Source organism: Malaclemys terrapin, chromosome 1 (genome assembly GCF_027887155.1).
Source record: "Malaclemys terrapin pileata isolate rMalTer1 chromosome 1, rMalTer1.hap1, whole genome shotgun sequence".
Taxonomy (NCBI): Eukaryota; Metazoa; Chordata; order Testudines; family Emydidae; genus Malaclemys; species Malaclemys terrapin.
The window spans coordinates 153282172-153306598 of record NC_071505.1 but is presented as its reverse complement, the minus strand read 5'-3'; the positions used below and the strand labels follow the sequence as shown (position 1 = coordinate 153306598).

Genomic DNA, 24427 nt, shown 5'->3' with positions numbered 1-24427 from the left:
GCTATATTTACTATACACTTTCTACATAGCTTTTTGCCATAATTGTGCTGCAACTTCATTTATCTGCTGCTACGGGATCTGCTTGATGGAATTTTTGATCAAATCCTAAGTGTCTGTTTTAACTTTTCTGCTCATGTGACCCTCTCCACCAATAGCAGATCTACAGCAGCAATAGTAGCAATCAGTTTGATCAAATGAACAGAGATGTGAATGTAAAAAGCGACAAAGAGTCCTGTGGCACCTGATAGACTACTGTAGTCTATCAGGTGCCACAGGACTCTTTGTCACTTTTTACAGATCCAGACTAACACAGCTACCCCTCTGAGAGATGTGAATGTTGTCCTCAGTGTCATCTAGATACAATAGTGATGGGCACTTCAAAAATATCTATCCAGACAGGTTGCAGTAGCAGCCCGCACATTAACTTCCCATATTAATGTCCATCACTTTCCACCCTTTGAGAATCAGGCCCCTTTAAGGTAGCTTCAGTTTAGCAGTCAATAATTGAGGGACCTAAAATCAATAGTTCCCTTTGAAAATCTTGGCCAATAATTGTAATTAATGAAGCAGTGAAGATAAATCATAAAGATGTGGCTGATAATAACACTAAATCCTCAGCTGTACAGTTGGTCAAAAGTTGGATGGCACTGTGCGGCCACACAGTCTAATTAAAGGAACTTAAAAAACAGGGTGGGTGGGAATAAAACTTACGACATTTGAAAAACTCAGATCAAGCTTCCAGATGGCTCCATTGGAATCCTAAAGAAATAAATATTTAACACCTGAATGTTCTTTCAAACTAAGTTTGAAAATAGCATCAGTCCTTGTAATTCCTTACAAATACTGTAGGTAAGAATCTCAAAATCATCTGGAAGAAACAGGATTTAGACCTCATAGTCTGATGTCAATTTCACCGGGTGCTCAGCAGCAGAACAGGGCAATGAAGCCTGGGAATGATACTTCCAAATTCTCCCATTCTTATGTAGCTCCCGCTCTCAAAGCCAGAAGAGAGACTCAAATGTTATTCTACTCTAAAAATAATCCAGGAGGAGACAGGGTACTAGTTCTACAAGAAAAAACAGATTGTCTCAAGCGGATTTCCTCTGGCAATGCATCACCACATGCCTCTCCAATATTGCTCCACAGAGCTGATAAGAATGCAGATATGTCTTACCTGAGCATACCAAATGGGCTGTCCAAGATCATGAATTTTCATGATGGAGCTCAAGTTGACATTCTTGCCAACAAGAAGTTCATTCATATGCTCCATCTCTAGTAGACCTGTGTCATCCACAGAATCAGCTGCATCTATCGTCTCAAAGTCCCACACCTTCAAGCAGTTGGAAGTGAACAGAACAGCGTTCATTAATCCAAATGCCAACACATCTCACATTAACACGCACAATGGCAATATAAAATCAAATTATAAGACTCCGAGGGAATGGGTGGCTCAGGATATAGAATAGGGAGCCTGTCATGTCCACATTACTGTGACTGCTCCAGGTCATGTTCAAGTCAATCAGAGGCTGTTACCATCTAATATCTGTTCAGTGGCCCATGTAAAATGTGTTTATAGGTCTCTGTCCTCTAGGAATTGGATTATTACCCATATCCCAAAAATCATTAACTACGATTGGCACTACTTAGTACCCATGTTGGCAGTGTCACAACTATGGAGAGTAAAACTACCTCCTAGAGGTTGTCCCTAGTGAGGCAGTGTGGAAGGACAGAGTGAGAAAGCTTGCACCTCCACTGCCTGCTCTGTGGATAAAGAGCAGATTTCGGTTTCCAGATCTGCCAGTTCAGCACCCTTTTGCCAGGACGACATTTACATAAAGAATACCATCAATGTAAAAAAAAAAAAAAAAATCAAACCAAAAACCTCATCTGAAACTTTTTTCCTACAGCTGTAACCACTGCCTATAATTACTACAACTAAAAGATTAGCTGGAAAAAGACACACTTTTTTCACTTTATTTTGAGCATTTAACAGTAATTTGTCTACTGTCAGTTTCCCTCTTTCCCTGAACACTCAGTTTTCCACTGTTGGGGTCTTTTATGCAGCAATAGGGGAGGAAACTAAACTAAAAACAAACAAACACAAAACAGGAAAATATGATTGTAAAACCCATAAATTAGCAAGTAGAATCAGAAGCAGATGAAGAACTTGATACTACTTTTAACTCATTTTAAAAAATTGGTTTGATTTTAAGTTGAGGATGTCCCATTATTTATTTTTCTTTAACAGGGGTTTGTTGCTCAGTTGAAATGGATACATCTTTGAAATAAAATGACAGAGGTATTAGCTACTTACACAAATGCCTTGAGTGTTCACATGATCAGAAATTAATTTCAAACACCACTGTGATTTATCCTTTGAATAGTATGTGTGACATGTTAACAAGGCCTGAATATGACTAACATAAGCTACACACACACACAAAACATCCCCAAAGTTGTTAAAGACAAAACTAAAAAATAAAACTTGTTAAAGACATAATTGAAATTGATTCTGATCTATTAGTGCACAGAAGGGATTTCTCTAGCATTAATAGGCAGAAAGTTATTTAAATGTGATCTGATCCAAACATCTACATTGTGGAAAGAGATCTGCTCCTATCCAGTTCCTTGTCAAAATTCATTCTTAGACAGTGATCACGGAGAGAAACTCCATCAATAGGCTACTCCCAATACAACAGGTAGGCTAACAGTTACTTCCCTTTCCCACTACTAACAAGACTCTGTATACCAAATATGCGTCCAGACTATTAGAGGAAAAAATACTCACCCTAATGTAGCCATCTCCTCCAACAGTGACCAGCTCTCCCTCATCCAGAACTAACTGATTAACAGGGCCATTGTGACAGGGTCTATGTCCAGTTCGACAGAGCTCTACTTTGATGAGGCCCCCTTCCCAAAGCAGCAAGTTGCCCCATTCAGATCCAGAGATAACCTTTCATGCAAGTGAAGAGTAATACATGAGTGTTATAACATATCAATGTGCAGATATTGGTGAGAGACTGGTGAATATCTTAGCTCACTATAGCCTTTACTTTAAATTAAGAAAGCTCATTTGTCTAAGAATCACAATAATAATGGATACTTTTAAACCGTTAAAAAATAAGCCAATTTATTGCCAGTTAATGTCAATATTAGATTCACGGCTGTATATTTGATTGTGCATAAAAGGCCTAATCCAAAGCATTCTGAAGTGAATGGGAAGACTCCCATTGACTTCAATGGATCTTTGTTCAGTCCCTGAGAAGGAGAAAGAAAACAGTTGTACTCATTTACTCTACTCACCTTCCCATCAGGCAGCTCCACATACCCTACAATGTCAGTCACAGCTGTTTTACCAAACCTGCCCAATGCTCCTTGTAGCTTGAGCCCAGTGAATGTATGGGCCATCTTCCAGAACCTGAGTACAGAAAACATAGTCTTTGGGGTTACACTTGAGATTGTATCTAGAAAGTACTGTATCTCAGGCTCTGATGTCATCGTATGATGAATATCTCCAATGTGTGGACTACTCAATTAATTATTTTTAAATATAAGGGTTTGTAGTTTTTTAAAATTAGGTGAAACTTTATATGTGCTGAATGCGGCTATCCAGGGTTATTTTTTGTTGTTGTTATTGAGTGGGACTGAAATGCCCCAACACACCTGTGTACCCACAAGATGAGTAGATCACCAAACCCACCCTGATCCCAGTCAGGCGTTTATTGCACACCACGGCCACCCACCTCTCCTCAAAAAAAACAAACTTTCCCTTCACCTACTTCCATGAAAAAACTAGAAAAATATGGGTGGGGGAAAATAGAGAGACTAATATTTAAATAGGTGCTAAACAAATTTATATATCCATCTTGCAATACGGCACCATCATTGAAAACACGCCTTGGAGCCCCGGTGGAAGGGTCCTCATCAGGTACTGCTTACTACCCAGACGGCCGTTAAACTATCTGGCATCGCTGCGTGGATACATGCTTCGCAGTGTAAGAAGGCACCATCCCCAGCGAAACAGTCATCACCTCAGAACCACACAGAGTCAATTTTGACTCCAGAAGAAGACGTAAAGGAACAGACTGCAATACCTTACAGTCTTCGCTCTCGTAAGGGTTGCCAGAAACAGACGACAACCTAAAGCAAGGCCCAAAAAAAAAGCAGTAGCGAGCCTAGCGCCTGCTGCCTGGTGAACATAAAACCGTGACTGTGGTTCCCTCAGTTGAAGGTTGTCAGAACCAGAAGGGCCTTGCCTCCAACATGCACCTCTGGTGGCGCCTGTTCCTCGGCTACTGGTGTCTTAAGGTCTGGGTAGTCCACAATGACAATTCTTTTATCCAGCAGCAAGTGAGGATAGCTCAGACCCTTAATATTTCTAATTGCTGGATCTGCAGCCACATCCCAGCCCACTCTCAAGGTGGTGTTCCTGTCCTGGCAATTCCACTCAATTCCCGAGACCTCACTGGAGGACCTCATCCGTTTAACAAAACATGGAACAGCAATGACACTTGGGAAGCAGTGGGAATAAATGTATCTAAATGGATAAGTGTGGTGGAGGGAAAAGGTCATTGGTGTTGGGTGTGTAATGGGACAGGGCTGGATCTGGAAAAAAGCCATTGCCTTCGGCATATTGTGGCCAATGGTGTATGGGATTATTCGAACAAAACTAAAGAGTGGCGGGTCAGGTATGGGGATATAAATTTTTTCTTGACCTGGGATCAAACAGAAAAATAAATCTCATGTTCCCCCTACAGTAACCTTAGTAAAAACAATACGATCTTTCAATGCCATGCAAATAACACCACTCCTCGTAAGGAGAATTACCCTGTGCCCTTTGAAAAATATTACTCCTCCTTTGCAGGCACCTATGTGACAAATGGGTGCAACCGACCCTTCCCGGCCTTAATAGACCATCATTTGGTTTGTGGGACCAAAGCTTATACTGCGTTACCAGCTAACTGGTCAGGTATCTGTTATCCTGCCTGACTCTTCCCACAATTCCGAGTGCTAGGGTCCTTCCCACAAGAACGCCTCCGTAATTTCAGGCGAAGAAGAAGGAACTTACCAGATGCCCAATGGTATGTAAATAACATAAGCCCCCTAACTTGGAAAAAGGCCATTGGCGGTTCCATTATCCCACGTGGGGGAGTAATACACCATGCAAAAAGGCTCTTAAGGTTACAAGCAGTAGTTAAAATAATGGCAAATAAAACCAAAGAGAGTTTAAGAGCCCTGGACAAAGAAACAGGGGCGATCCGACAGATGGCCCTCCAAAACCGTCAGGCATTGGACATAGTGCTGGCGGCCAAAGGAGGAACCTGTGCTCTCATGGGAAAAGAATGTTGTGTGTATACCTGACGACACCAATAAGGTAATAAATCGCGCTAGCCACTTAAAACAAATCGCATATCTTCCCCATGAAGAGCCGAATTCTTTATGGAAGTGGCTAAGTAACCTGTTCAATTTCTTTGGCATAAAAAACTGGTTGTTTCAGGGAGCCCTGACTATCCTGTTTGAAATCCTAATGATTTTTGTATGTTTTCAGATAATCTCCTGTTGTATCCAGAATTGTGTAAGGTATGCCACTCAGGTGACTGCCCCAAAACAGAGTGCTAATATGATGATTTTAAATATCGCTAATAAACAAAAAAATAAAGAACGGTTAGTATGTAAAACCCAGTAACGACGATTGTGAAAGTAGAATGAATTATATTGTAAAAATAGAATGGATTAAAGAAATGCTGTATGTACCTTTAAGCAGAAATAAGGAATGTTAAAATACAGGTGTCAGGAAAAGGAACATTAAGGCATAAACAATGAGTCCACTTAAGCTAATGGTGGAACATTAGCTGGAGATCTGTAAAAGTTAGTAAGGAAATTGAATATGTATGTCTAGCCTCAGGTAAACTTGTCAGTTCTGCTTTCTTTGTCCTCTTGTTAAGTTTGCGCCCTTTTTATCTGTATAAAATAAGGTAGTGTGGATCTTGCATGTGCTCACATTATCTGAATGTATTAGCAAAGTGCTGTGCTAATAAACAGAGTGGTCTAACAAATTGTGAGTCCTGAACTTTGAGAATTCCCATCAACGGATGTTTGTGAACCAACCTACTTGATGTGTCCTGCTCCAGAAGTGGTGAGTTGCTCTTCATTTTCAGGAGAGAATGTGACCTTATAAACATCCTGTGAAAAAGCTTTTGACCTCAGCACAATCTTTTCCTGTTTCCAATCCCAGATTGTCAACATGTAGTCAGGGCTGCTCCCAACACTGGCCAGTAGCGTTCCATAATGGTTAAAATCAGCAAATGCATAGGCTTCCTCAGTCCCACCTGGAAGGACAGATGTCCACAAAGAGCTTTAAAAGAGCTTAAAAAGAGCTCAGTTCTCATTATTTGGCTAGTGCTGAAGCAGAGTCAGCCAACAGTTGGCTATTTTCCACACACCCAAGAGTGCAAGGAAAACCACTTACAATCAGTTTTCTGTATCTGATTTTCAAGTACCAAAAGATTATATAATTAGTAAAAGATCTAAAATGGAACATTATTCAACTTGCTGGAGTCTATAAACTCTGCTGTATCCATGTAATACCGAAACAGTCCTATTTAACCTACCTCGGAGTATTCTGTATGGCTTTAGTGAAGGATACTCATAGATGATGATGTTTGGCTTCCATCCTTTTTCTCCTACTGCAAAATACTGTTTACTAGGATGTACCTAGAAAAAGCAAAGACTGTTACATACTCCGATATACCCTTTGGCTGTCCTCAACTAAATATCAAGTTGTATACCACCACACACATTGTGCAACCATGCAATAATTTGCATTTATCCTGCATCTTTGATCATCTCACCTGCATTCAGCCCACCAATCCATCTCCCCATGGACAGCATTTAGGACACTGCTATCCTTCTACTATTGAAGAATAGGAGCAAACTTAGCAACAGCACATTCAGGGGCTGTTCTACAGTAGTTGAGTTGAGCAAATAATTTTTTTTTCCACTTATGTGGCCAAAACAAAAAACAGGAAAAAATTGTTTTGGGTTGAACAAAATGTTTCATTTGACCCAAAATATGTTTATATTTTATTACTTTTTGGGTGCTTATACCCTTTTAAGGGTTTTTTTAAACAAATTTAGCTAAACTTCAAAGCAAACTGTAATTTTGAAACAAAGTCTACATATTTCATTTTAAAAATGTCAAAACTGTTTCAACTCTTCTTTGATTTTTTCCATTATTTCTATTCAGCCAAAATTATATGCCAAATTTGACCCATATCTGCAAATAGTTTTGCTCAATAGAAAAATGCATTTTAGCTCAAATAATTAATTTGCCCGTAAAAAAACATCACCCAGCTTTGTGCAGGAGATGTGAGGATGTGATTCTCCAAGAAGTGTTGCTTACAATATAACAAAACAGCATAGTGCCAGATTTTGATAGCCTTACTTTCTTGGAATAGTATTAATTATCCAACAGGACTATTCATGGAATAAGATGGTGATAAAGCAGAGTAAGTGTTTCATAATCTGGCCCACAGAGAGGAGCTTGCTACAGTGAAATTGGACAACATTTCACTCCATTTAACTATGTACTTGAAATTCCAAATTTCAGGACAGATAAAACATTTAACCAATATTAACTGTAATCAGGATAGATGATGTATTGAACAAAAACAATTAAACTGTATCCAGAGCATTTTAATAAATAAAATTTTAAAACAACAAAAAATGAAACCCAGTTGACTCTTGTCAATTAGTATGGCCTGGAACCTGGACCTATTTAAGATATGCAACTGTTTGTTCTCTGACTATTAATCAACTAGGTCCATGTAGTACACCTTGATGGATTGCTACTGGTCACACATCTGAGATTACTGACTTTTCTTTTCCACCCTTTAATCAATGCTGCTCTTTCATCCAAGCCCAAATATGCAGGCAACTGTGGAAATCTTCCGTGAAACAACTGAGACACCCAGACTGTTTCACTACTATAAGTTTTAAACTCTAGAAAGGGATCTTCTTCCTAAAGAGGCAAATAAAAGCCATACCGTGATAATGCCAATTCCACCACCGCTGCTGCTCCGGAGATAACTCTGATATTTAGTTTTCAGGTCCAAGAGCACCAGTTGGTTGCCTGCTACATAGAGGAGTGTTTGACTATCCAGCAATTGCAGGTTTGCACTTTTGGTGCAGTCATAACCAAAAGAGTGTCTGCGAACAGCTCACTAAGGAAAAGCATTGACCTTAGACCTTGAGGTTTATTTCTTCCACGTAATAGCAATAAAAGTATTAATACTAAAAACTAGAGCAAATCCAGGTGGGAAGACTGAGTTGGGTGGTTGTTACTCTGTTGGTCCGGCTTTGGTTTGTTTTAAGACTGGTGCCATGATGAAGCTAAAACCCATCAAGGTAATACAAATAATTGGGGAAAATATAAATGAAATATTTAAAAGATTTATATACCATCCCTCCAACTCCATGTCAGACTCCATTTTGTATGGACTATCCTGATCTCTGGAGCTCTCCTAAGAATTCATATTCTATTGTCTTAATGTTCTCTTTTCATATAAAATATAAAAGAAATTGATCAGACTACAAAGCGCACTGTAGGCAAGAGACAGAACCAAAGCAATGTCTCAGGGCTTGTCTACATGGAGAAGTAATGTGTACTGTGGAAGGAGGGGTGATTTCTAAAGTGCACTAGTGTGTTTCACATTAATTGGTCATGTAGAGCCTGCTGGTGTACACCAAAAGTTTTCTCGTGCACTTTAACATAGTGCACACCTGCATGGTCTATGTTAAGTGCACTAAGGGACATCTGGTGCGCACCAGTAGGGTCTACACAACCAATTAACGTGCAACACATTAGTGGGCTTTAGAAATCAGACTCCCAGCAGTACACAGTCATGCTCTGTGTAGACAAGCCCTCAAGCTCTCTCCCTCTGCCAGTTTGAGGCCTGGTCTACACTATAGTTAGGTCAACGTAAGGCAGATTATGTCAACCTAAGTCTGTAATTGTCTACACTAAAATGTAGCTCCCACCAATGGAACTTGCCCACTACACCGACTTAGTAACTCTACCTCTTCGAGAGGCGTAGCACTTAAGTCGATGTTGTTAGGTCGATGCAGTGTCAGTATAGACACTGTGTTGCTTACATCGACTGTTGCTGCCTTTCAGAAACCACCCCCCATGCCCCACACTGGCAGTTAAATCAGTGCAAGCTCTCCTGGTGAGGACGTGCACCGCCAACACAAGAAGCGTGGTGTGGATGAGCAAAACCAATTCAATTACTGCAGTGGCTCTACATCAATGTAATTTAGGTCAACTTAATTTTATAGTATAAACTTGCCCTGATGCAGAAAAGAGACAAAGAGGGGTTTCCTCACAGCAACTTCACTGAGTCCCAATGGAAAACCACCTGTGCATCTGAAAAATCACACATTCTTTCCTGTTCCTCCCTTACATCTGGAGGAATATACTTCAGCTTTTAGATAAAAAAAACCCTAGATCTAAGTCTATACAATACAGCATGAGGAGGATACATGAGAGTGAGGAGGTTAATTGGTATCCCAGAGTCTGACGTCACAAAGGGTTGCGAGCACAAATCTTCATAGTTATAGAAGAAGGTCTCTGAGATTTTCCTTTCTAGCTTCTCAGGCTTTTTTTCTGGCTCTGGGGATTTCTCAGTATCCTCCTCTTGCTCCTCATCTTCCTCTGTGTTTCAGAAATAGTGACACAAAAAAGAGCTTTAGTCAGATAGGTATAAATGTCAATACCCTAACTGCAAAAGTGGATTATTCATTAATTCTTTCCTCTCTCCAAATAAATGATATGCACTCTAGTGTCTAAAAACAGATCTGCTATCTTTGTACTATGAAACCTATCCCATGAATAGCCTCGAATGAATAGCATGTGTTTTTCTAAGATTAGAAAAATCTGGGTTCTTAATAACCAAGGTAAGAATGATTTTAAAATTCACTGCCCCATACACATAGCAGACAACTTCTGTCAATATTTGTAAGATATGTCATCTTTACTGACTTTAAACCTTGAGACCTTAAAGCTACTGGGACAATTTTATTCAAACTTTGTTAGATTTAGGAAAACAAGCCAAGTTTGAGGCTTCTTTCTTCAGTAGATATTGAACGCATAATATTATGCTGACTAATCAATACAAACGTGTAGCACTTCACTCCTTCACCTAAAGCAGGTTGCCATGGAGACATTGTGCTAACAAAGGCTTTCTATTAATGCGCTGCTCTAGATAGTTCCTCACTAGAGCTCAATGCATTGAATGGATATTATCAGCAGAAATTGTAGTCAGCTATAAACATGAGTTTCAGGTTCTATTCCTCAATCCTAGTCATTTCTATCAATTCTTATTGTTTTACAGTCAGATTAGCTTTTTTGTTAACATGTTTGTCTCTCCCTGTTATCATGTGACGCACCAATACAAACAACCAAGGGAGCAGAGACTGTCCATGGGAAAGCAAAATGGATGGCTTATTAAGTGCTGTGAAGTGCACAAAGTGAACAAGCTGAAAAAGTAGAAAAAAATAATTGTTTATCTAATCTTTGTCAGTTACAGTGGCCTTATGTTACTTCTAACAGTAGGCAAACAAAAGCAAATTCAGGATACAGTAGGATTTTTTAAGTTGATGTCTATGACTCTTAGGGAGGGGCCAATACTCACGGGTACTGCTGCTATCTGACTCAGCACCTTCCACCCGCTTTTCTACTCTTTCTGTCTGTCCCTCTGGAACTGGTGGTACCTCTCCTTCACCTGATGGTTTCTTTGAGGGAGTACTTTTGCTTTCCTCTGCAAAGGAAAATTGGGATAATTTTCACTTCTTCAGCATTCCAAACAGGGTATATTTCTGTGTTTTGCTCTCACACTCCATATTTGGATAATGCAGCATCCACAGTCTTGGAGCATTAAAATTCCTTCTATCCTACAATGGATTTCCTGCTCATGCAGAGTGGATTTCATTGTTTAAAAGTGATTTAGAATGTAAGAGAAGGAGAGGAGCACATCCTGGAAAGGAAAAGTGCACTGACAGAAAGAATGAATTGAAGGGCCAAGACACGGTGTGCCAAAGTTCCAACAAAATATCCTGCAAAGAACCACAATAGAGACCGTGCCCTGAATGGTGGGTGCCAATATTCTGTTATAACATTTTACTCAAGCACTAAAATGAAAACTGGACCCAAAACACCCAGAGAACAAGCCTATCATAATGAAAGTAGCTAGCTATGCAATGACTGAAACGGGTTGAATGAGTTGACATTCTCAGGACTAAGTAATCCAGAGCAACAAGAAAGGCACCAGAGGCAAAAAACTAAAGGAATTTATTACAGTTCTGACTGAAGAAGCTGGTCTAACAAGCATAGATTGTCGAAGGCCAGACAGTAGGTCAGGAGAGAGTTGGAGCAACAACCACTGAGGACAGCACATTGGTTCTTCAGGAAGAACCAACACCGACCATGGTCAAGAAGGAACTGGCTGGAAAATTTTGAGGTGATTCACATTAACCACTAAGAGATGGGTGTCTCGCATACTGCCCACCACTACTTTGCCTAAAAGGGTCAAAATCTTAAGAGCTAGGAGAGTTCTACCCCATGCCATATCGGGAGCATGGGGCCTAAGATTGAGTCCAATGTGTATATGTTATGCCTGATTCCTCTCCTTGTGTAGTCAGCCTAATGCAAAGTAGGTGTAAAATGCTACCAGGTTAGAATTATGCAGTAATGTAAATTTCTAAACAAGGTGCCGAGCAATAGAGAATCAGGCCTAGTATTTTTAGAAAATATTACTTCCTGTCTTTTCAAGCCTGAGCAGTGAACCCAGAATACACAGAACACTCTTTTGGCTGGCTTCTCATCAACACACAAGGAGAAGCAGATGCATTGGTCCATGTAGCGGGGCGGCCTGGCTCCCAGGCGCCCCTGGAGGGGACGAGCCAGAACAGCCGCCAGAGTGGGCGGAGCCACCACCGCCTGTCTCCGCCCCCCGGAAGTCAAGGGGCGGGACAGGAAGTATAAAGGCCAAGCCACAGCACTCAGTAGCTGGCCGGCAGCGGGAGAGGACAGACACTGGTACCCGAGCTCCCGCGGGCCTGAGCCGGCCGAGAGCCCAGTATCCTGAGGAGGACTGGCCGAGCCTGCCGAGAGCCCGGTATCCTGAGGAGCGGTCTGAGTCTCCCCCCGCCGAGGGCCCAGAGGGCGCGACAAACCTACCCGGTGCTCGGGGCCCGGAGGAGCCCATGATCTGGGACACGGCAGACGAGACTCAGGATGGACAGGTACCCACGAAGGAGGAGATGGGAAGTGGCCCAGGGATAGCAGACCCTGAACCCATGTCAGTGTGTTGCGGTCAGGATCCCCACTGACTGTGCGGCAGACGGACTGCTGCGAATAGGGCCCCGGGCTGGAACACAGTGGAGTGGGTGGGCCTGTGTTCCCCCTTGCCACCCCGCGCCGGGTGGCAGTCTCTCCTCCTCCTTGTCTAAGGGGTCTGGGCCTCTGACAGACTATTTGTTTGCTGCCCCGCCCTGACCTAGGGCCTGGGCTGTTACTTGTGTGCTCAGTCCCTGCACAAGGGCCTGAGCCCTGAACTGTTACTTGTGTGCTCAGTCCCTGCACAAGGGCCTGAGCCCTGAACTGTTACTTGTGTGCTCAGTCCCTGCATAAGGGCCTGAGCCCTGAACTGTTACTTGTGTGCTCAGTCCCTGCATAAGGGCCTGAGCCCTGAACTGTTACTTGTGTGCTCAGTCCCTGCATAAGGGCCTGCGCTCTGAACTGTTATTAGCTTTGTAGCGGGGCGGCCTGGCTCCCAGGCGCCCCTGGAAGGGACGAGCCCCACCCCGGAACTACTACAGTCCACCATGGACATCTTTGTGTTGTACAGCACACATCAATCAAAGGCTGACAGCTTACCTTGGTTCATCATGGAATCAACTCTAGCCCCGGGATGCCCACAACAAACACTGGTGTGAACTGGAACCATAGACCCCTTCCTCCTCCCCACCCATCCCTTTACCCCCACCCAAAAAAAACAAACAGGGAACTGCCTGGTATGCAGACTTAAGACTACCCTAGGGTCAGTACTGAAATCTCTGTGTAATGGCAGGTAATACTCACGGACACTACTGGTATCTGCCTCTGCACTTTCCACTGCCTTCTCTTCACCTTTCTGTCCCTCTGGAGTGGCTGATACTTCTTCGCCAAGTGGTTCTTTATGGGCACTACTTTTGACTTCCTCTGCAAAAGAAAATAGAGATAATGTTCACTTCTTCTCAATACCCTCTTAAATATATTTGGAATCCCAAGGGGTGGACTTGTCTCACTGGTTTGTATGCTACGTATCAGAATAATGCAACATTGAAGTTCTTCCTATCCTGCAAAGGATTTTCTACTATGCAAAATGAAATCCATTGAATAACACACTTCATTCCTTCAAAAAATAAAAGCAAAAGACACTTCCTTTCTGCAGGTCAGGTTGAATATTCAGGTGGACTTTACACACATTTCTAGACAACAAGCTCAACGACTTTCTTTTAAACATGACTTGACCTGCAAAGGAATTTGATTTGCGCCCTTTATTGCTTCTTTATGATAGCTTTTTTTGTTGGTTTTTAAAACGGAGGCAGGGTAATGGTTTTGTTTTTTACCTTAGAAATATGAGGTATGTCAAACCTGATCTTCCCCTCTCTTGCTGAAGGACTTTTTGAAAGTCTCGGGAGATGTGTACTATGAGGTCTCGCACAATAACTTAAGGGGTAGGACAACAAATCAAAGTGTTCAACAGGCATTGCAGTTAAGTAGGTATAATAAAAATGAACAACAAAAAAGTATTTTAAACAGCCTGACTATATATCCTTCCCCTAACTGTTCTTCAGCTTTCAATCTTTTGCTTCTCATGATGTCATAATTGCACTAGTTTTCCAGTTGCCACAGTCTTCCAGGGGAGACAAGACCTGAATTTCTAATGTAAAAAACAAGCAGAAATGTTTGTCTTTTAATTTAAAAAGCTTTTTGACCTCCTAACTACCTCACAAAGATGTAAATAAATAATTAAATAAGCATAAAGCCTTTTTCCCCCTTCGTCTCCTTCGCAAGTTACCTTTACCTTAGTCTCAATCTTAACTTGCTCTGTGTCTCTTGCTTTTTTCGATTTCATGTAAGCATCTACTTTAAGATGGAGTTAAGATTGAAAGTATATATGAGCAATTTAAAGATTAAAAACAACTTTCAAGACTATTGTAGTTTAAAAAAAAAGTATTAGAAATCTAGAAAATTCAGCGTTAAGGTTCAACTTAAAAGAAACTTGAACATTTGAAAGCATGGAAATGCACAGTTAATGTCTAACTAGATCCCCTTTGTTTTCTGGAACCAGAGCTTTCAAACCAAGAAATAAAAAGTCCCTAAGGAATCCATCCCTAGTTTCACATTGGATAAAAATCTATGCTAGGAAAGATCACTTGGGGGATTCCAGTTTCAGGGGAGTGGAAATAGCCAATGAAATGCAGAGTGCTGACAAATATCATATCATGGACACTGGAGGATGGAGAAGTTATTATATAATTGGAATGTATTCGACCTGCAACCGCTGGAAAAAATCCACCCACCTTCTCCTGATGGTTCAAGGATCTTCTCAGCGTCCTGCTCTCCTGCATAATCCTTTGAAGAGTCAAACTTTTCCACATCTGCCTGATCCTCCTGATCCGAACCTTTCCTAGGTTTGTTCTCATCAGAACTCCCGTTCTCTGGGACTTCCATTTCTCCTTTATAAACAAGAGCATGTCTTATAGACAGATCAGTAATAAGAATCTGTCTACATTCATGTATTGTTTGGTTACATCCCTCATGATAAACAATTAATTAAACCTATTAGTCTGTTCACCTATACTTTTCAGATGGCCTCCTAGTTCCATTATAACAGCAGTGTTGCCGACGCTGGGAATTATATTGCAAGTTCTGTGATATTTATTGTTTTTCTTAACGTGCCAGTTCCTGGAGACATGAATCTCAGCTTTCATTTAAAATAAAAAGTACATTTCTAGCCCTCATGATTGCTGAAAAAAAGCTTGAAAACATAAATTCTGAAGGCTCAAAACCCAGTAGATGAAAAGAACCCAAAATCTATTAAAAAAAACAAACAAACCACCTCAGGATATTTAAGCCAATCTCATGATTTTAGATTCCTGACTCTTGATTGTGTACACTCGCAAATAGCTCAGTGGTTTGAGCATTAGCCTGCTAAACCCAGGGTTGTAAGCTCAATCCTTGAGGGGGCTGTTTAGGGATTTGGGGCAAAAATCTGTCTGGGGATTGGTCCCCCTTTGAGCAGGGAGTTGGACTAGATGACCTCCTGAGGTCCCTTCCAACCTTGATATTCTATGATTCCAACCACAATAGACTTGGGGCTGGTAATACTTGACAAGAGGTTCTACTACAGTTAGTTGCAGGCAAATTGAATGAATACAGGGTAGGGTGTCCAGAGATTGGAGTTCTTCCAATCCCAAATCTGCCACTGTCATCTCATGTAAATTTGTGCCAGCCACCTATCCCATATGTTAAATGAGAATAACAACTCTTATCCATCTTAGTAAAGTGTTTTGGTATCTATGGCAAAAAGTCCTATGAAAGTTCAAATTATTGTAATTAATTATTAATCAATCATTTATTATTAAAATTAGGGATGTGTCATTATAAATCTACTCAGCTCTGAAAAATGCTTCAGGCTGAAAGGTGAGTATGAAGATTTCATTCTGAGAGCCATCAAGGGTCTAGTGGCAGCATGTTGTTTAGGGTTACCATATTTTGTCCCTCCTAATGGAGGACACTCCCGGGGGCCCCGCCCACGCCCCCAGCCCCGCCCACGCCCCCGCCCCAACTCCGCCCCCTCCCAATGTCTCCGCCCCCTCCCCTGCTTCCCGCGAACATTTAATTCGCGGGAAGCCTGAAGCAGGTAAGGGGGGGTGGGAGGAGGCGCGGCCCGGCCCAGCCCAGCTCAGCCCAGGCTGGCTCCCCCGGCGGCTCCAGCCTGGGTCGGCTCGGGCCCTGGGGTGCCGACCCCGGCCGACCACCCCCGGCGGCCCGGCGCACCCCCCGGCTCCCAGCCCCGCGGGCCCGGCCCCCGGCTCCCCGATCCCGGCCCGGCTCCCAGCCCCGCGGGCCCGGCCCCCCGACCCCAGCCCGGCTCCCCGATCCCGGCCCGACTCCCCGACCCGCGGGCCCAGCCCCCCGACCCGCGGGCCCGGCCCGGCTCCCAGCCCCACGGGCCCGGCCCCCAGGCCCCCAGCCCCCCGATCCCGGCCCGGCTCCCCGACCCGCGGGCCCGGCCCGGCTCCCCGACCCCGGCCCGGCTCCCAGCCCCGCGGGCCCGGCCCCCCGGCTCCCAGCCCCACGGGCCCGGCCCCCCGGCTCCCCGACCCGCGGGTCCGGCCCCCCGATCCCGGCCCGGCTCCCCGACCCGCGGGCCAGGCCCCCCGGCTCCCCGCCCCGTGGGCCCGGCCCCCCGATCCCGGCCCGGCCCCCCGGCTCCCCGCCCCGCGGGCCCGGCCCCCCGATCCCGGCCCGGCTCCCCGCCCCGCGGGCCCGGCCCCCCGATCCCGGCCCGGCTCCCCGACCCGCGGGCCCGGCCCCCCGGCTCCCCGACCCGCGGGCCCGGCCCCCCGATCCCGGCTCCCCGACCCGCGGCCCCGGCCCGGCTCCCAGCCCCACGGGCCCGGCCCCCCGACCCCGGCCCGGCCCCCAGCCCACCGACCCCGGCCCGGCTCCCCGACCCGCGGGCCCGGCCCGGCTCCCCGACCCGCAGGCCCGGCCCGGCTCCCCGACCCCGGCCCGGCACCATACCCCTGGCCCCGCACAAAGAGGCCCCGGCCGAGCCTCACGATTTTCCCGGACATGCCCGGCTTTTGGGGATTTCCCCCCGGACGGGGATTTGAGCCCCCAAAAGCCGGACATGTCCGGGAAAATCCGGACATATGGTAACCCTAATGTTGTTGCAGTGCTCAACGTTTGTAATACAGTGGTGTTTGTGTACTATGCCACAGGGATTGAAAGTGCTGAGGAAGTTCAGAGATCAGAATTTTTGTCTTTGATCCCATTACCCAGCTTTCACATGTTGACTAGTCCAGGAAGCATTTGTACTGGTTCACCACGTAGGTGTCTTTGCAACAGTTGTTTCTCATCTGAATTTTTAACAGCATTTCCTAAACTGCTAGAATTAAGGAGTACTTCAGATGATATAATGCAAGGAGTTCAATTTCTATTATTTCTGGACATAGTGACCACTAAAATCATGTCAGAATTCAAATGGAAAAAAGGCAAAATGTTAACCAGAATATTATTTTTAGATCCAACGTTTCACAATTTGCCAGAGCTGGAAACTAATGCTGTTCCTTTCAGTACTGGTTCACAAGTTAGCGGTCTATAAAACTACATGAGGCCTATACTGGTCCCTCAGCATTGCTTTATTGGCACACATCCAGGGTTAAACCAAGTTTTCTTTCACTTTCAGCCACCAGTACTTTAGGCTGTGGAGCTTCAAAGAGGAGCTCCACAATCTCTCAAACTGCCTTCTTCCTGGCCATGCTGCTCATAAGCTACAACAGGTCTCCAGACAGGGAAATGCGTGCAGTCATGACTCTCAGTCTTATCAAAAATAAGTTGTTAATCGGCAATTTTGCTGACACAAAGGAGTCCCACAAGTTGTCAGTAAAGTTGGAAGAACACTGAGAGCTCTGAAGATGGAGAGAGTGGTGTTGTGGCTTTAGGAGAATGAATAGAATCTCCAGGGTGTGGGAGCTGACAGCTGGAGGAGGCAGTTTGGTATTAGGTTAGACTGATGGACTGACCTGAGGTCAGATGCTCTGTATATATGTTAATTATGTATCCAATAAAGACTGTTGTTAAATTACTAGCAACAAGTTATTACTAAAACTAGTGGATTACCTAAATATAAAACAACATACAGAGCTGCCATCAGGCTCAAATGATGCCTTTATTTGAATGTGGGATAGATAAACCATACATTCAGAAGTGTGAATAACCCAATGCAGAGATAGCATCTTTCTTTTTTGTTTGCAATTTGCCCTCCTGTCTTTCCCCTTTTCTTTATCAAAACAAAATGGTATTTCAATGCACAAGGCTACATAAATGCAGTGCTGTGGTTGATATTTTAAATGTATAAATGTCACGAAATTAAATGATGACTAGAAAATATTTCACTGTTACATATTGGAAACCTTAGAAAGGGGCATATCTAGTGGTTAGGTAGGAGACTAGGAGTCAGGAGAACTGAGTTCTATTCCTGGCTTTGCCACAGACTCCCTTTGTGACCTTGGATGACACTTTAACTTTTTGTGCCTTTGCTTCCACATCTATACAATGAGAACAATAGTACCAAGTTTTGTTCAGCACCGTGAGAGACTCAGGAAAAAAAGAAGCAAACACTGCAAAATGTAATTATATTGTAATAACTAGTGATGAGCTAGAGGTGAGGTAGAGCAACAAAACTCTAAATCATGCCAAACTGGCTGATTTCATTTCCATATTCACACACAAAAATCAGCCAACTTTTGTAGGAAACGTTTAAGCCCCACAAGCCTTTCAGCAAAATTGAAACTCATGCTATCTCTGGATAGGTGTGAAGTGTTTGAGGCTGAATTTTGTGCTTTGATAACAAAAGTTTGTAACATTGGTCTGATTATATGACAACTGGATCCCTGAACACCCTCTTCCTGTCCCTTATTCCATGCATGAGGCTAAATGAAATATTGCTGGTATTGTTCTGAGTTCCCCTTTGAAAATGGCAAGTCACACCCAGCTCTAGTTATTACCTTTCCGTTCAGAACTTCCTGCCAATTACTGCACTTTTCTACAGCTCTGATTTTTAATTTAAGGGTACTTCTCTGGAAAAGTGAGTTTCACCTCACTCATTCTTTTCTCCAAGATCAACTGCCTTATATCCTATTCCTTTACAGTGTTTGACTTCTTTCCACCTGGAAGAATTTGCTCTTTTCCACAACTGTCCTATCCTTTCTTGATTCCTTCTCCATTTCTATCTAACACAGTAACCATGAACAGTAAGAACATAACCATATCATATTCTGCCCACCCCTGACTTTTTAGACTGAGTTAATGGAGACCTTACATGCCGATTGAAACATTAGACTACCATTAAACTCGGATAAAACCTCTACTCACCTTCTGTTGCGGACACATTTGGCTTCTCTGTGTCCAGCTCTGTTTCAGGATCTTTGGAAATGTCAAACGTCTCTCCATCTGCCAAGTCTGGCTGGCTTAAGTTGTCACCAAGTATAGTCCCCTCAGTACTCTCTTTCTCCAATTCTTCCTTTCCTTTATAAACAAGAATATGCCATTGAGACAAATCTGTGTTTTTCTTAGCCTGCATCTTTTATCATAGTACTATTGCAATACTTGCTTAAAATACTCTCGAGAGGGACAGCAGGTGCAAGCATATGCAACAACAGTTCAGAATTAAAATTTTCATTTAAAAAAACTAATCTTCTTGTCATTATAATGACAAAGAAAATCTTCTAAATGTGAATCAAATATAACTCAATGCAGCATTGTCTACAGTTCTAGTACCTCTGCTGTTGCTCATAGCTTTGCCAAGCTGCAGCAGGGTAAAATTAACGTGATTGGTCAATTTCATCACTGCTATTCAGAATCCTGGGGATGGCATTATTATTATTATTTACTATTTCTATCACAGTTTAGTTATGAAGCTGTTGATTTCCTCCTCCTGCTGCTATTTGACAAAGGATAAATAATATTCAGAGGTACCGGAAGTTTTTTGTATTTTGTTCTACTGTCTCTTCCTCTTTTCTTTAGAAAAACAAAAAAAGATAATTTGTGTAACATTGCATAAATGCAGTGTGTGGCTGATATTTTAAATGTATAAAAGTCAAGAAACTAAATAATGACAGGAATATATTCTACTGTTATATTTGGAAATCTTGGGAAGGAGCATATCTAGTGGTTAAGGAGGTGACTGAGTGTCAGAAGATCTTTGTTCTAGTCCTGGCCGTGCCACAGCTACTTTGGGTAACATATTTTGTCTTGCTGTGCCTCAGTTTCTACATCTATAAAATGGGAACAATAATACCAAGGACAAAGGAGCTATAAATGCAAAATGTAATTATACTGTAATGACTAGTGATGAGCTACGAAACCCTAAGCCATGTCAAACTTGGCTGATTTCATTTTATGTTCATACTCACAATCAGCCAACATTTGTAGGAAAATTTTGGACCCACAAGCCTTTCAGCAAAACTGAAACTTTCATTCTATCTGAATAGGTGTGGAGCATTTGAGGCTGAATGTTGTGCTTTCATAACAAAGTTTACAGATTTATAGAATGTAAGGCCAGAAGGGACCCCTCTTATCCGAATAACACAAGCCACAGGACTTCCCTGAATTAACTGCTGCTTGAATTAGAGCCTATGTTTTTGAAAAACATCCACGCTGGATTTAAAAATGGCCAGTGATGGAAAATCCTCTACAACCCTGGGGAAATTGTTGCACTGGTTAATTACCCTTACTGTTAAAAATTTACATCTTTATTTCCACGTTTGTTTGGCTTCAACGTCATACCACTGGATTAGTTATACCTTTCTCTGCTATATTGTAGAGCACATTATCAAATACTTGTTCCCCATGTAGGTATTTATAAACTGTGATCAAGTCACCCGTTCAATTTCTCTTTGTTGAGCTAAATAGATTGAGCTCCTTGAGTCTATAACTACAAAGCACATTTTCCAACCCTTTAGTCACTCTCATGGCTCTGTTCTGAACCCTCCCCAGTGTACCGACATCCTTCTAGAACTGTGGGCACCAGCATTGGACACACTATTCCAGTAGCTGTTGCATCAGTGCCAAATACAGAGGTAACATAACCTCCAGGGGCGGCGAGTTATATGGGCCTGTGGTGCCCATGCTCCAGCAATATTCAGGGCCCGGTTCCACCAATGTTTTGGGCCGAGTCTCTCCCCCGGCCCCACCTGCCACCCCTCCCCCGGAGCACCCCTGCCTGCACCCTGGACTGGTTTTCCTCCTTTGTGGCTGTAGCCAGGGCACTCTGACCCCCGCCCCCTTCCTCCTCAATATCTCCACTTTGTGGGGAGAAACTCGAGCTGTTTTCCTGTGTCCTCGCTGCAAACAACTTCACTGCTTCTCCTCTCCCCCACTCCCACTGAGCCAATTTCTTTCCCCTCTGTCTCCCTAGGTGCAATGTAGCCTCCCACTGCCCCATGACCAGCAGGATTCCTTGCTGCATCTCCCCGCACGTGAGCGGCTCCTTTCAGGGCTTCTCCCCAGGTGCAGTGTGAAGTCTCCTTCTCCTGCCCCTACCCCCACCCCCGGTAATCTCTCTCCAGAGTTGAGGGTAGGGAAAAGTTTGTTGATTGTCATTTTTCCCTCTGAACTTTTATCGCTCTTGTTTTTGAATGAGGATTTCTTGCTCCGGGGAAGTGTAACCCCCGGACCTGAGGGGCCCTAGGAGCACGTGCAGTGACACTGGTGCAGGGTGAGTGTGCTGCTGGGGGGATAGGGGGACCCCTTCCCCAGAGCTTGCTGCTGCCGGCAGGGAGAGGGATGGGGGAGTCCTCTCTGGCCCCAGCCGGGGGCAGCCTGCCTGCACCCCAAACTCCTCATCTCCTGCCCCACCCCAGAACCTGCACCCCCGCACATCAACCATCTGCCTTAGCCCTGAGTTCCTCCCATACCCCAACCCCCTCATCCCCAGCCCCACCCCAAAGCCCTCACCCCCAGCCAGAGCCCTCATCTGTGTCCCCCCCCCATTGTGCAATATAGGGAAACAGTTAAACACTCACAGTTTCTAGTCCATTTTTACATTATTTTCAATATATATATATATATCAGGTGTGGGAGGGGGGCCTGACTTGGACCTGTTCTGGGCACCACCAAAAATTATACAAACCTGCCACCCTTGATAACCTCCCTATTCCTAATCAATATTCACCTGTTTATACATCCAAGAATTGCATTAGCCCTTTTGGCTTTAGCATCAGACTCAGGGCAGGTCTTCACTATGGCGGGGGGGTCGATTTAAGATACGCAAATTCAGCTACGCGAATAGCGTAGCTGAATTCGACATATCGGAGCCGACTTACCCCGCTGTGAGGACGGCGGCAAAATCAACCTCCACGGCTCCCCGTCGACAGCGCTTACTCCTACCTCCGCTGGTGGAGTAAGCGCATCGATTCGGGGATCGATTATCGTGTCCCGACGAGATGCAATAATTTGATCCCCGAGAGATCGATTTTTACCCGCCGATTCAGGCGGGTAGTGTAGACCTAGCCTCAGAGCACATGTTCAGCTGATTACCCATAAGGACCTGCAAGTCTTTCTCAGAGTCACTGCTTCCCAGGATAGAGTCTCCCATCCTGTAATTATGGTTTGCATTCTTTGTTCCTAGATGTATAACTTTACATTTGGCTATATGAAAACAAATATTGTTTGCTTGCACCCAGCTCATCACCGAGCAATCCAGATTTCTCTGTACCAGTGCATTAACAATTGATCTGATTACACTGGTCTACAATTTTTGAGAAGTCGTCTGCTTCAGAGATAAAATGTGCTATTTATTATGTATTTTGATGTGCTGAATTCAAATATGACAATTAAAACAACTGATTGGCTACTGTTTCTAAGATATTTAAGTTTTTACATTTTATGTCTATGTATATTGTGTAGATAGTAGAGTTTTAATCATAAATCGTAAACCTAGGTCTTTTAATGTTTATGGTTGCTTTACATGATAATATTTCACCTGTCCTGTTTATGTAACACTTTCAAAATCAGCAAAAGGGTTATATAAATGAAATTTATTATGAAACAAAAGGCAAAAAACTATTCTGTACATAGTTTAGTCCTATTCAGTGTCTACTCGGCGCTTCTTGGCTTGTCTCTTGTATTCATTAAATGGAGCATCTCTTGTCACTGTCCAGCAATAGTCTGCAAGCATTGATGGGCTCCATTTGCCCTGATAGCGTTTCTCCATTGTTGCAATGTCCTGGTGAAATCGCTCGCCGTGCTCGTCGCTCACTGCTCCGCAGTTCGGTGGAAAAAAATCTAGATGAGAGTGCAAAAAATGTATCTTTAGTGACATGTTGCAACCAAGGCTTTTGTATGCCTTGAGGAGGTTTTCCACCAACAACCTGTAGTTGTCTGCCTTGTTGTTTCCGAGAAAATGTATTGCCACTAACTGGAAGGCTTTCCATGCCGTCTTTTCCTTGCCACGCAGTGCATGGTCAAATGCATCATCTCGAAGAAGTTCACGAATCTGAGGACCAACAAAGACACCTTCCTTTATCTTAGCTTCACTTAACCTTGGAAATTTTCCACGGAGGTACTTGAAAGCTGCTTGTGTTTTGTCAATGGCCTTGACAAAGTTCTTCATCAGACCCAGCTTGATGTGTAAGGGTGGTAACAAAATCTTCCTTGATTCAACAAGTGGTGGATGCTGAACACTTTTCCTCCCATGCTCCAATGACTGTCGGAGTGGCCAATCTTTCTTGATGTAGTGGGAATCTCTTGCACGAATATCCCATTCGCAGAGAAAACAGCAGTACTTTGTGTATCCAGTCTGCAGACCAAGCAAGAGAGCAACAACCTTCAAATCGCCACAAAGCTGCCACTGATGTTGGTCATAGTTTATGCACCTCAAAAGTTGTTTCATGTTGTCATAGGTTTCCTTCATATGGACTGCATGACCAACTGGAATTGATGGCAAAACATTGCCATTATGCAGTAAAACAGCTTTAAGACTCATCTTCGATGAATCAATGAACAGTCTCCACTCATCTGGATCGTGAACCATGTTGAGGGCTGCCATCACACCATCGATGTTGTTGCAGGCTACAAGATCACCTTTCATGAAGAAGAATGGGACAAGATCCTTTTGACAGTCACGGAACATGGAAACCCTAACATCACCTGCCAGGAGATTCCAATGCTGTAGTCTGGAGCCCAACAGCTCTGCCTTACTCTTGGGTAGTTCCAAATCCCTGACAAGGTCATTCAGTTCACCTTGTGTTATGAGGTGTGGTTCAGAGGAGGAGGATGGGAGAAAATGTGGGTCCTGTGACATTGATGGTTCAGGACCAGAAGTTTCATCCTCTTCCTCGTCGGACTCAAGTGAGAATGATTCTGGTGCATCAGGAACTGGCAGTCCTTCTCTGTGGGGTACTGGGCGTATAGCTGATGGAATGTTTGGATAATGCACAGTCCACTTTTTCTTCTTTGACACACCTTTCCCAACTGGAGGCACCATGCAGAAGTAACAATTGCTGGTATGATCTGTTGGCTCTCTCCAAATCATTGGCACTGCAAAAGGCACAGATTTCCTTTTCCTGTTCAACCACTGGCGAAGATTTG

At 43.7% G+C, this 24427-nt stretch overlaps 1 protein-coding gene across 1 annotated transcript in view; it reads right to left on the bottom strand.

Annotated features, from left to right (window-relative positions):
- The window catches only part of CFAP44 (cilia and flagella associated protein 44), a 65448-nt gene extending 46162 nt beyond the window's left edge, over positions 1-19286 (bottom strand). Inside the window, exons 1-11 of the mRNA XM_054043999.1 lie at positions 19211-19286; positions 14626-14781; positions 13139-13258; positions 10692-10817; positions 9541-9712; positions 8046-8208; positions 6612-6714; positions 6113-6329; positions 3304-3418; positions 2789-2953; positions 1175-1330 (exon numbers count right to left, since the gene is read on the bottom strand). Coding sequence (XP_053899974.1) covers positions 1175-1330; positions 2789-2953; positions 3304-3418; positions 6113-6329; positions 6612-6714; positions 8046-8208; positions 9541-9712; positions 10692-10817; positions 13139-13258; positions 14626-14776 — 1488 coding nt within the window. The 5' untranslated portion in view covers positions 14777-14781; positions 19211-19286. The remainder of the gene's footprint in view (positions 1-1174; positions 1331-2788; positions 2954-3303; positions 3419-6112; positions 6330-6611; positions 6715-8045; positions 8209-9540; positions 9713-10691; positions 10818-13138; positions 13259-14625; positions 14782-19210) is intronic.
- Positions 19287-24427: the final 5141 nt, after the last annotated feature.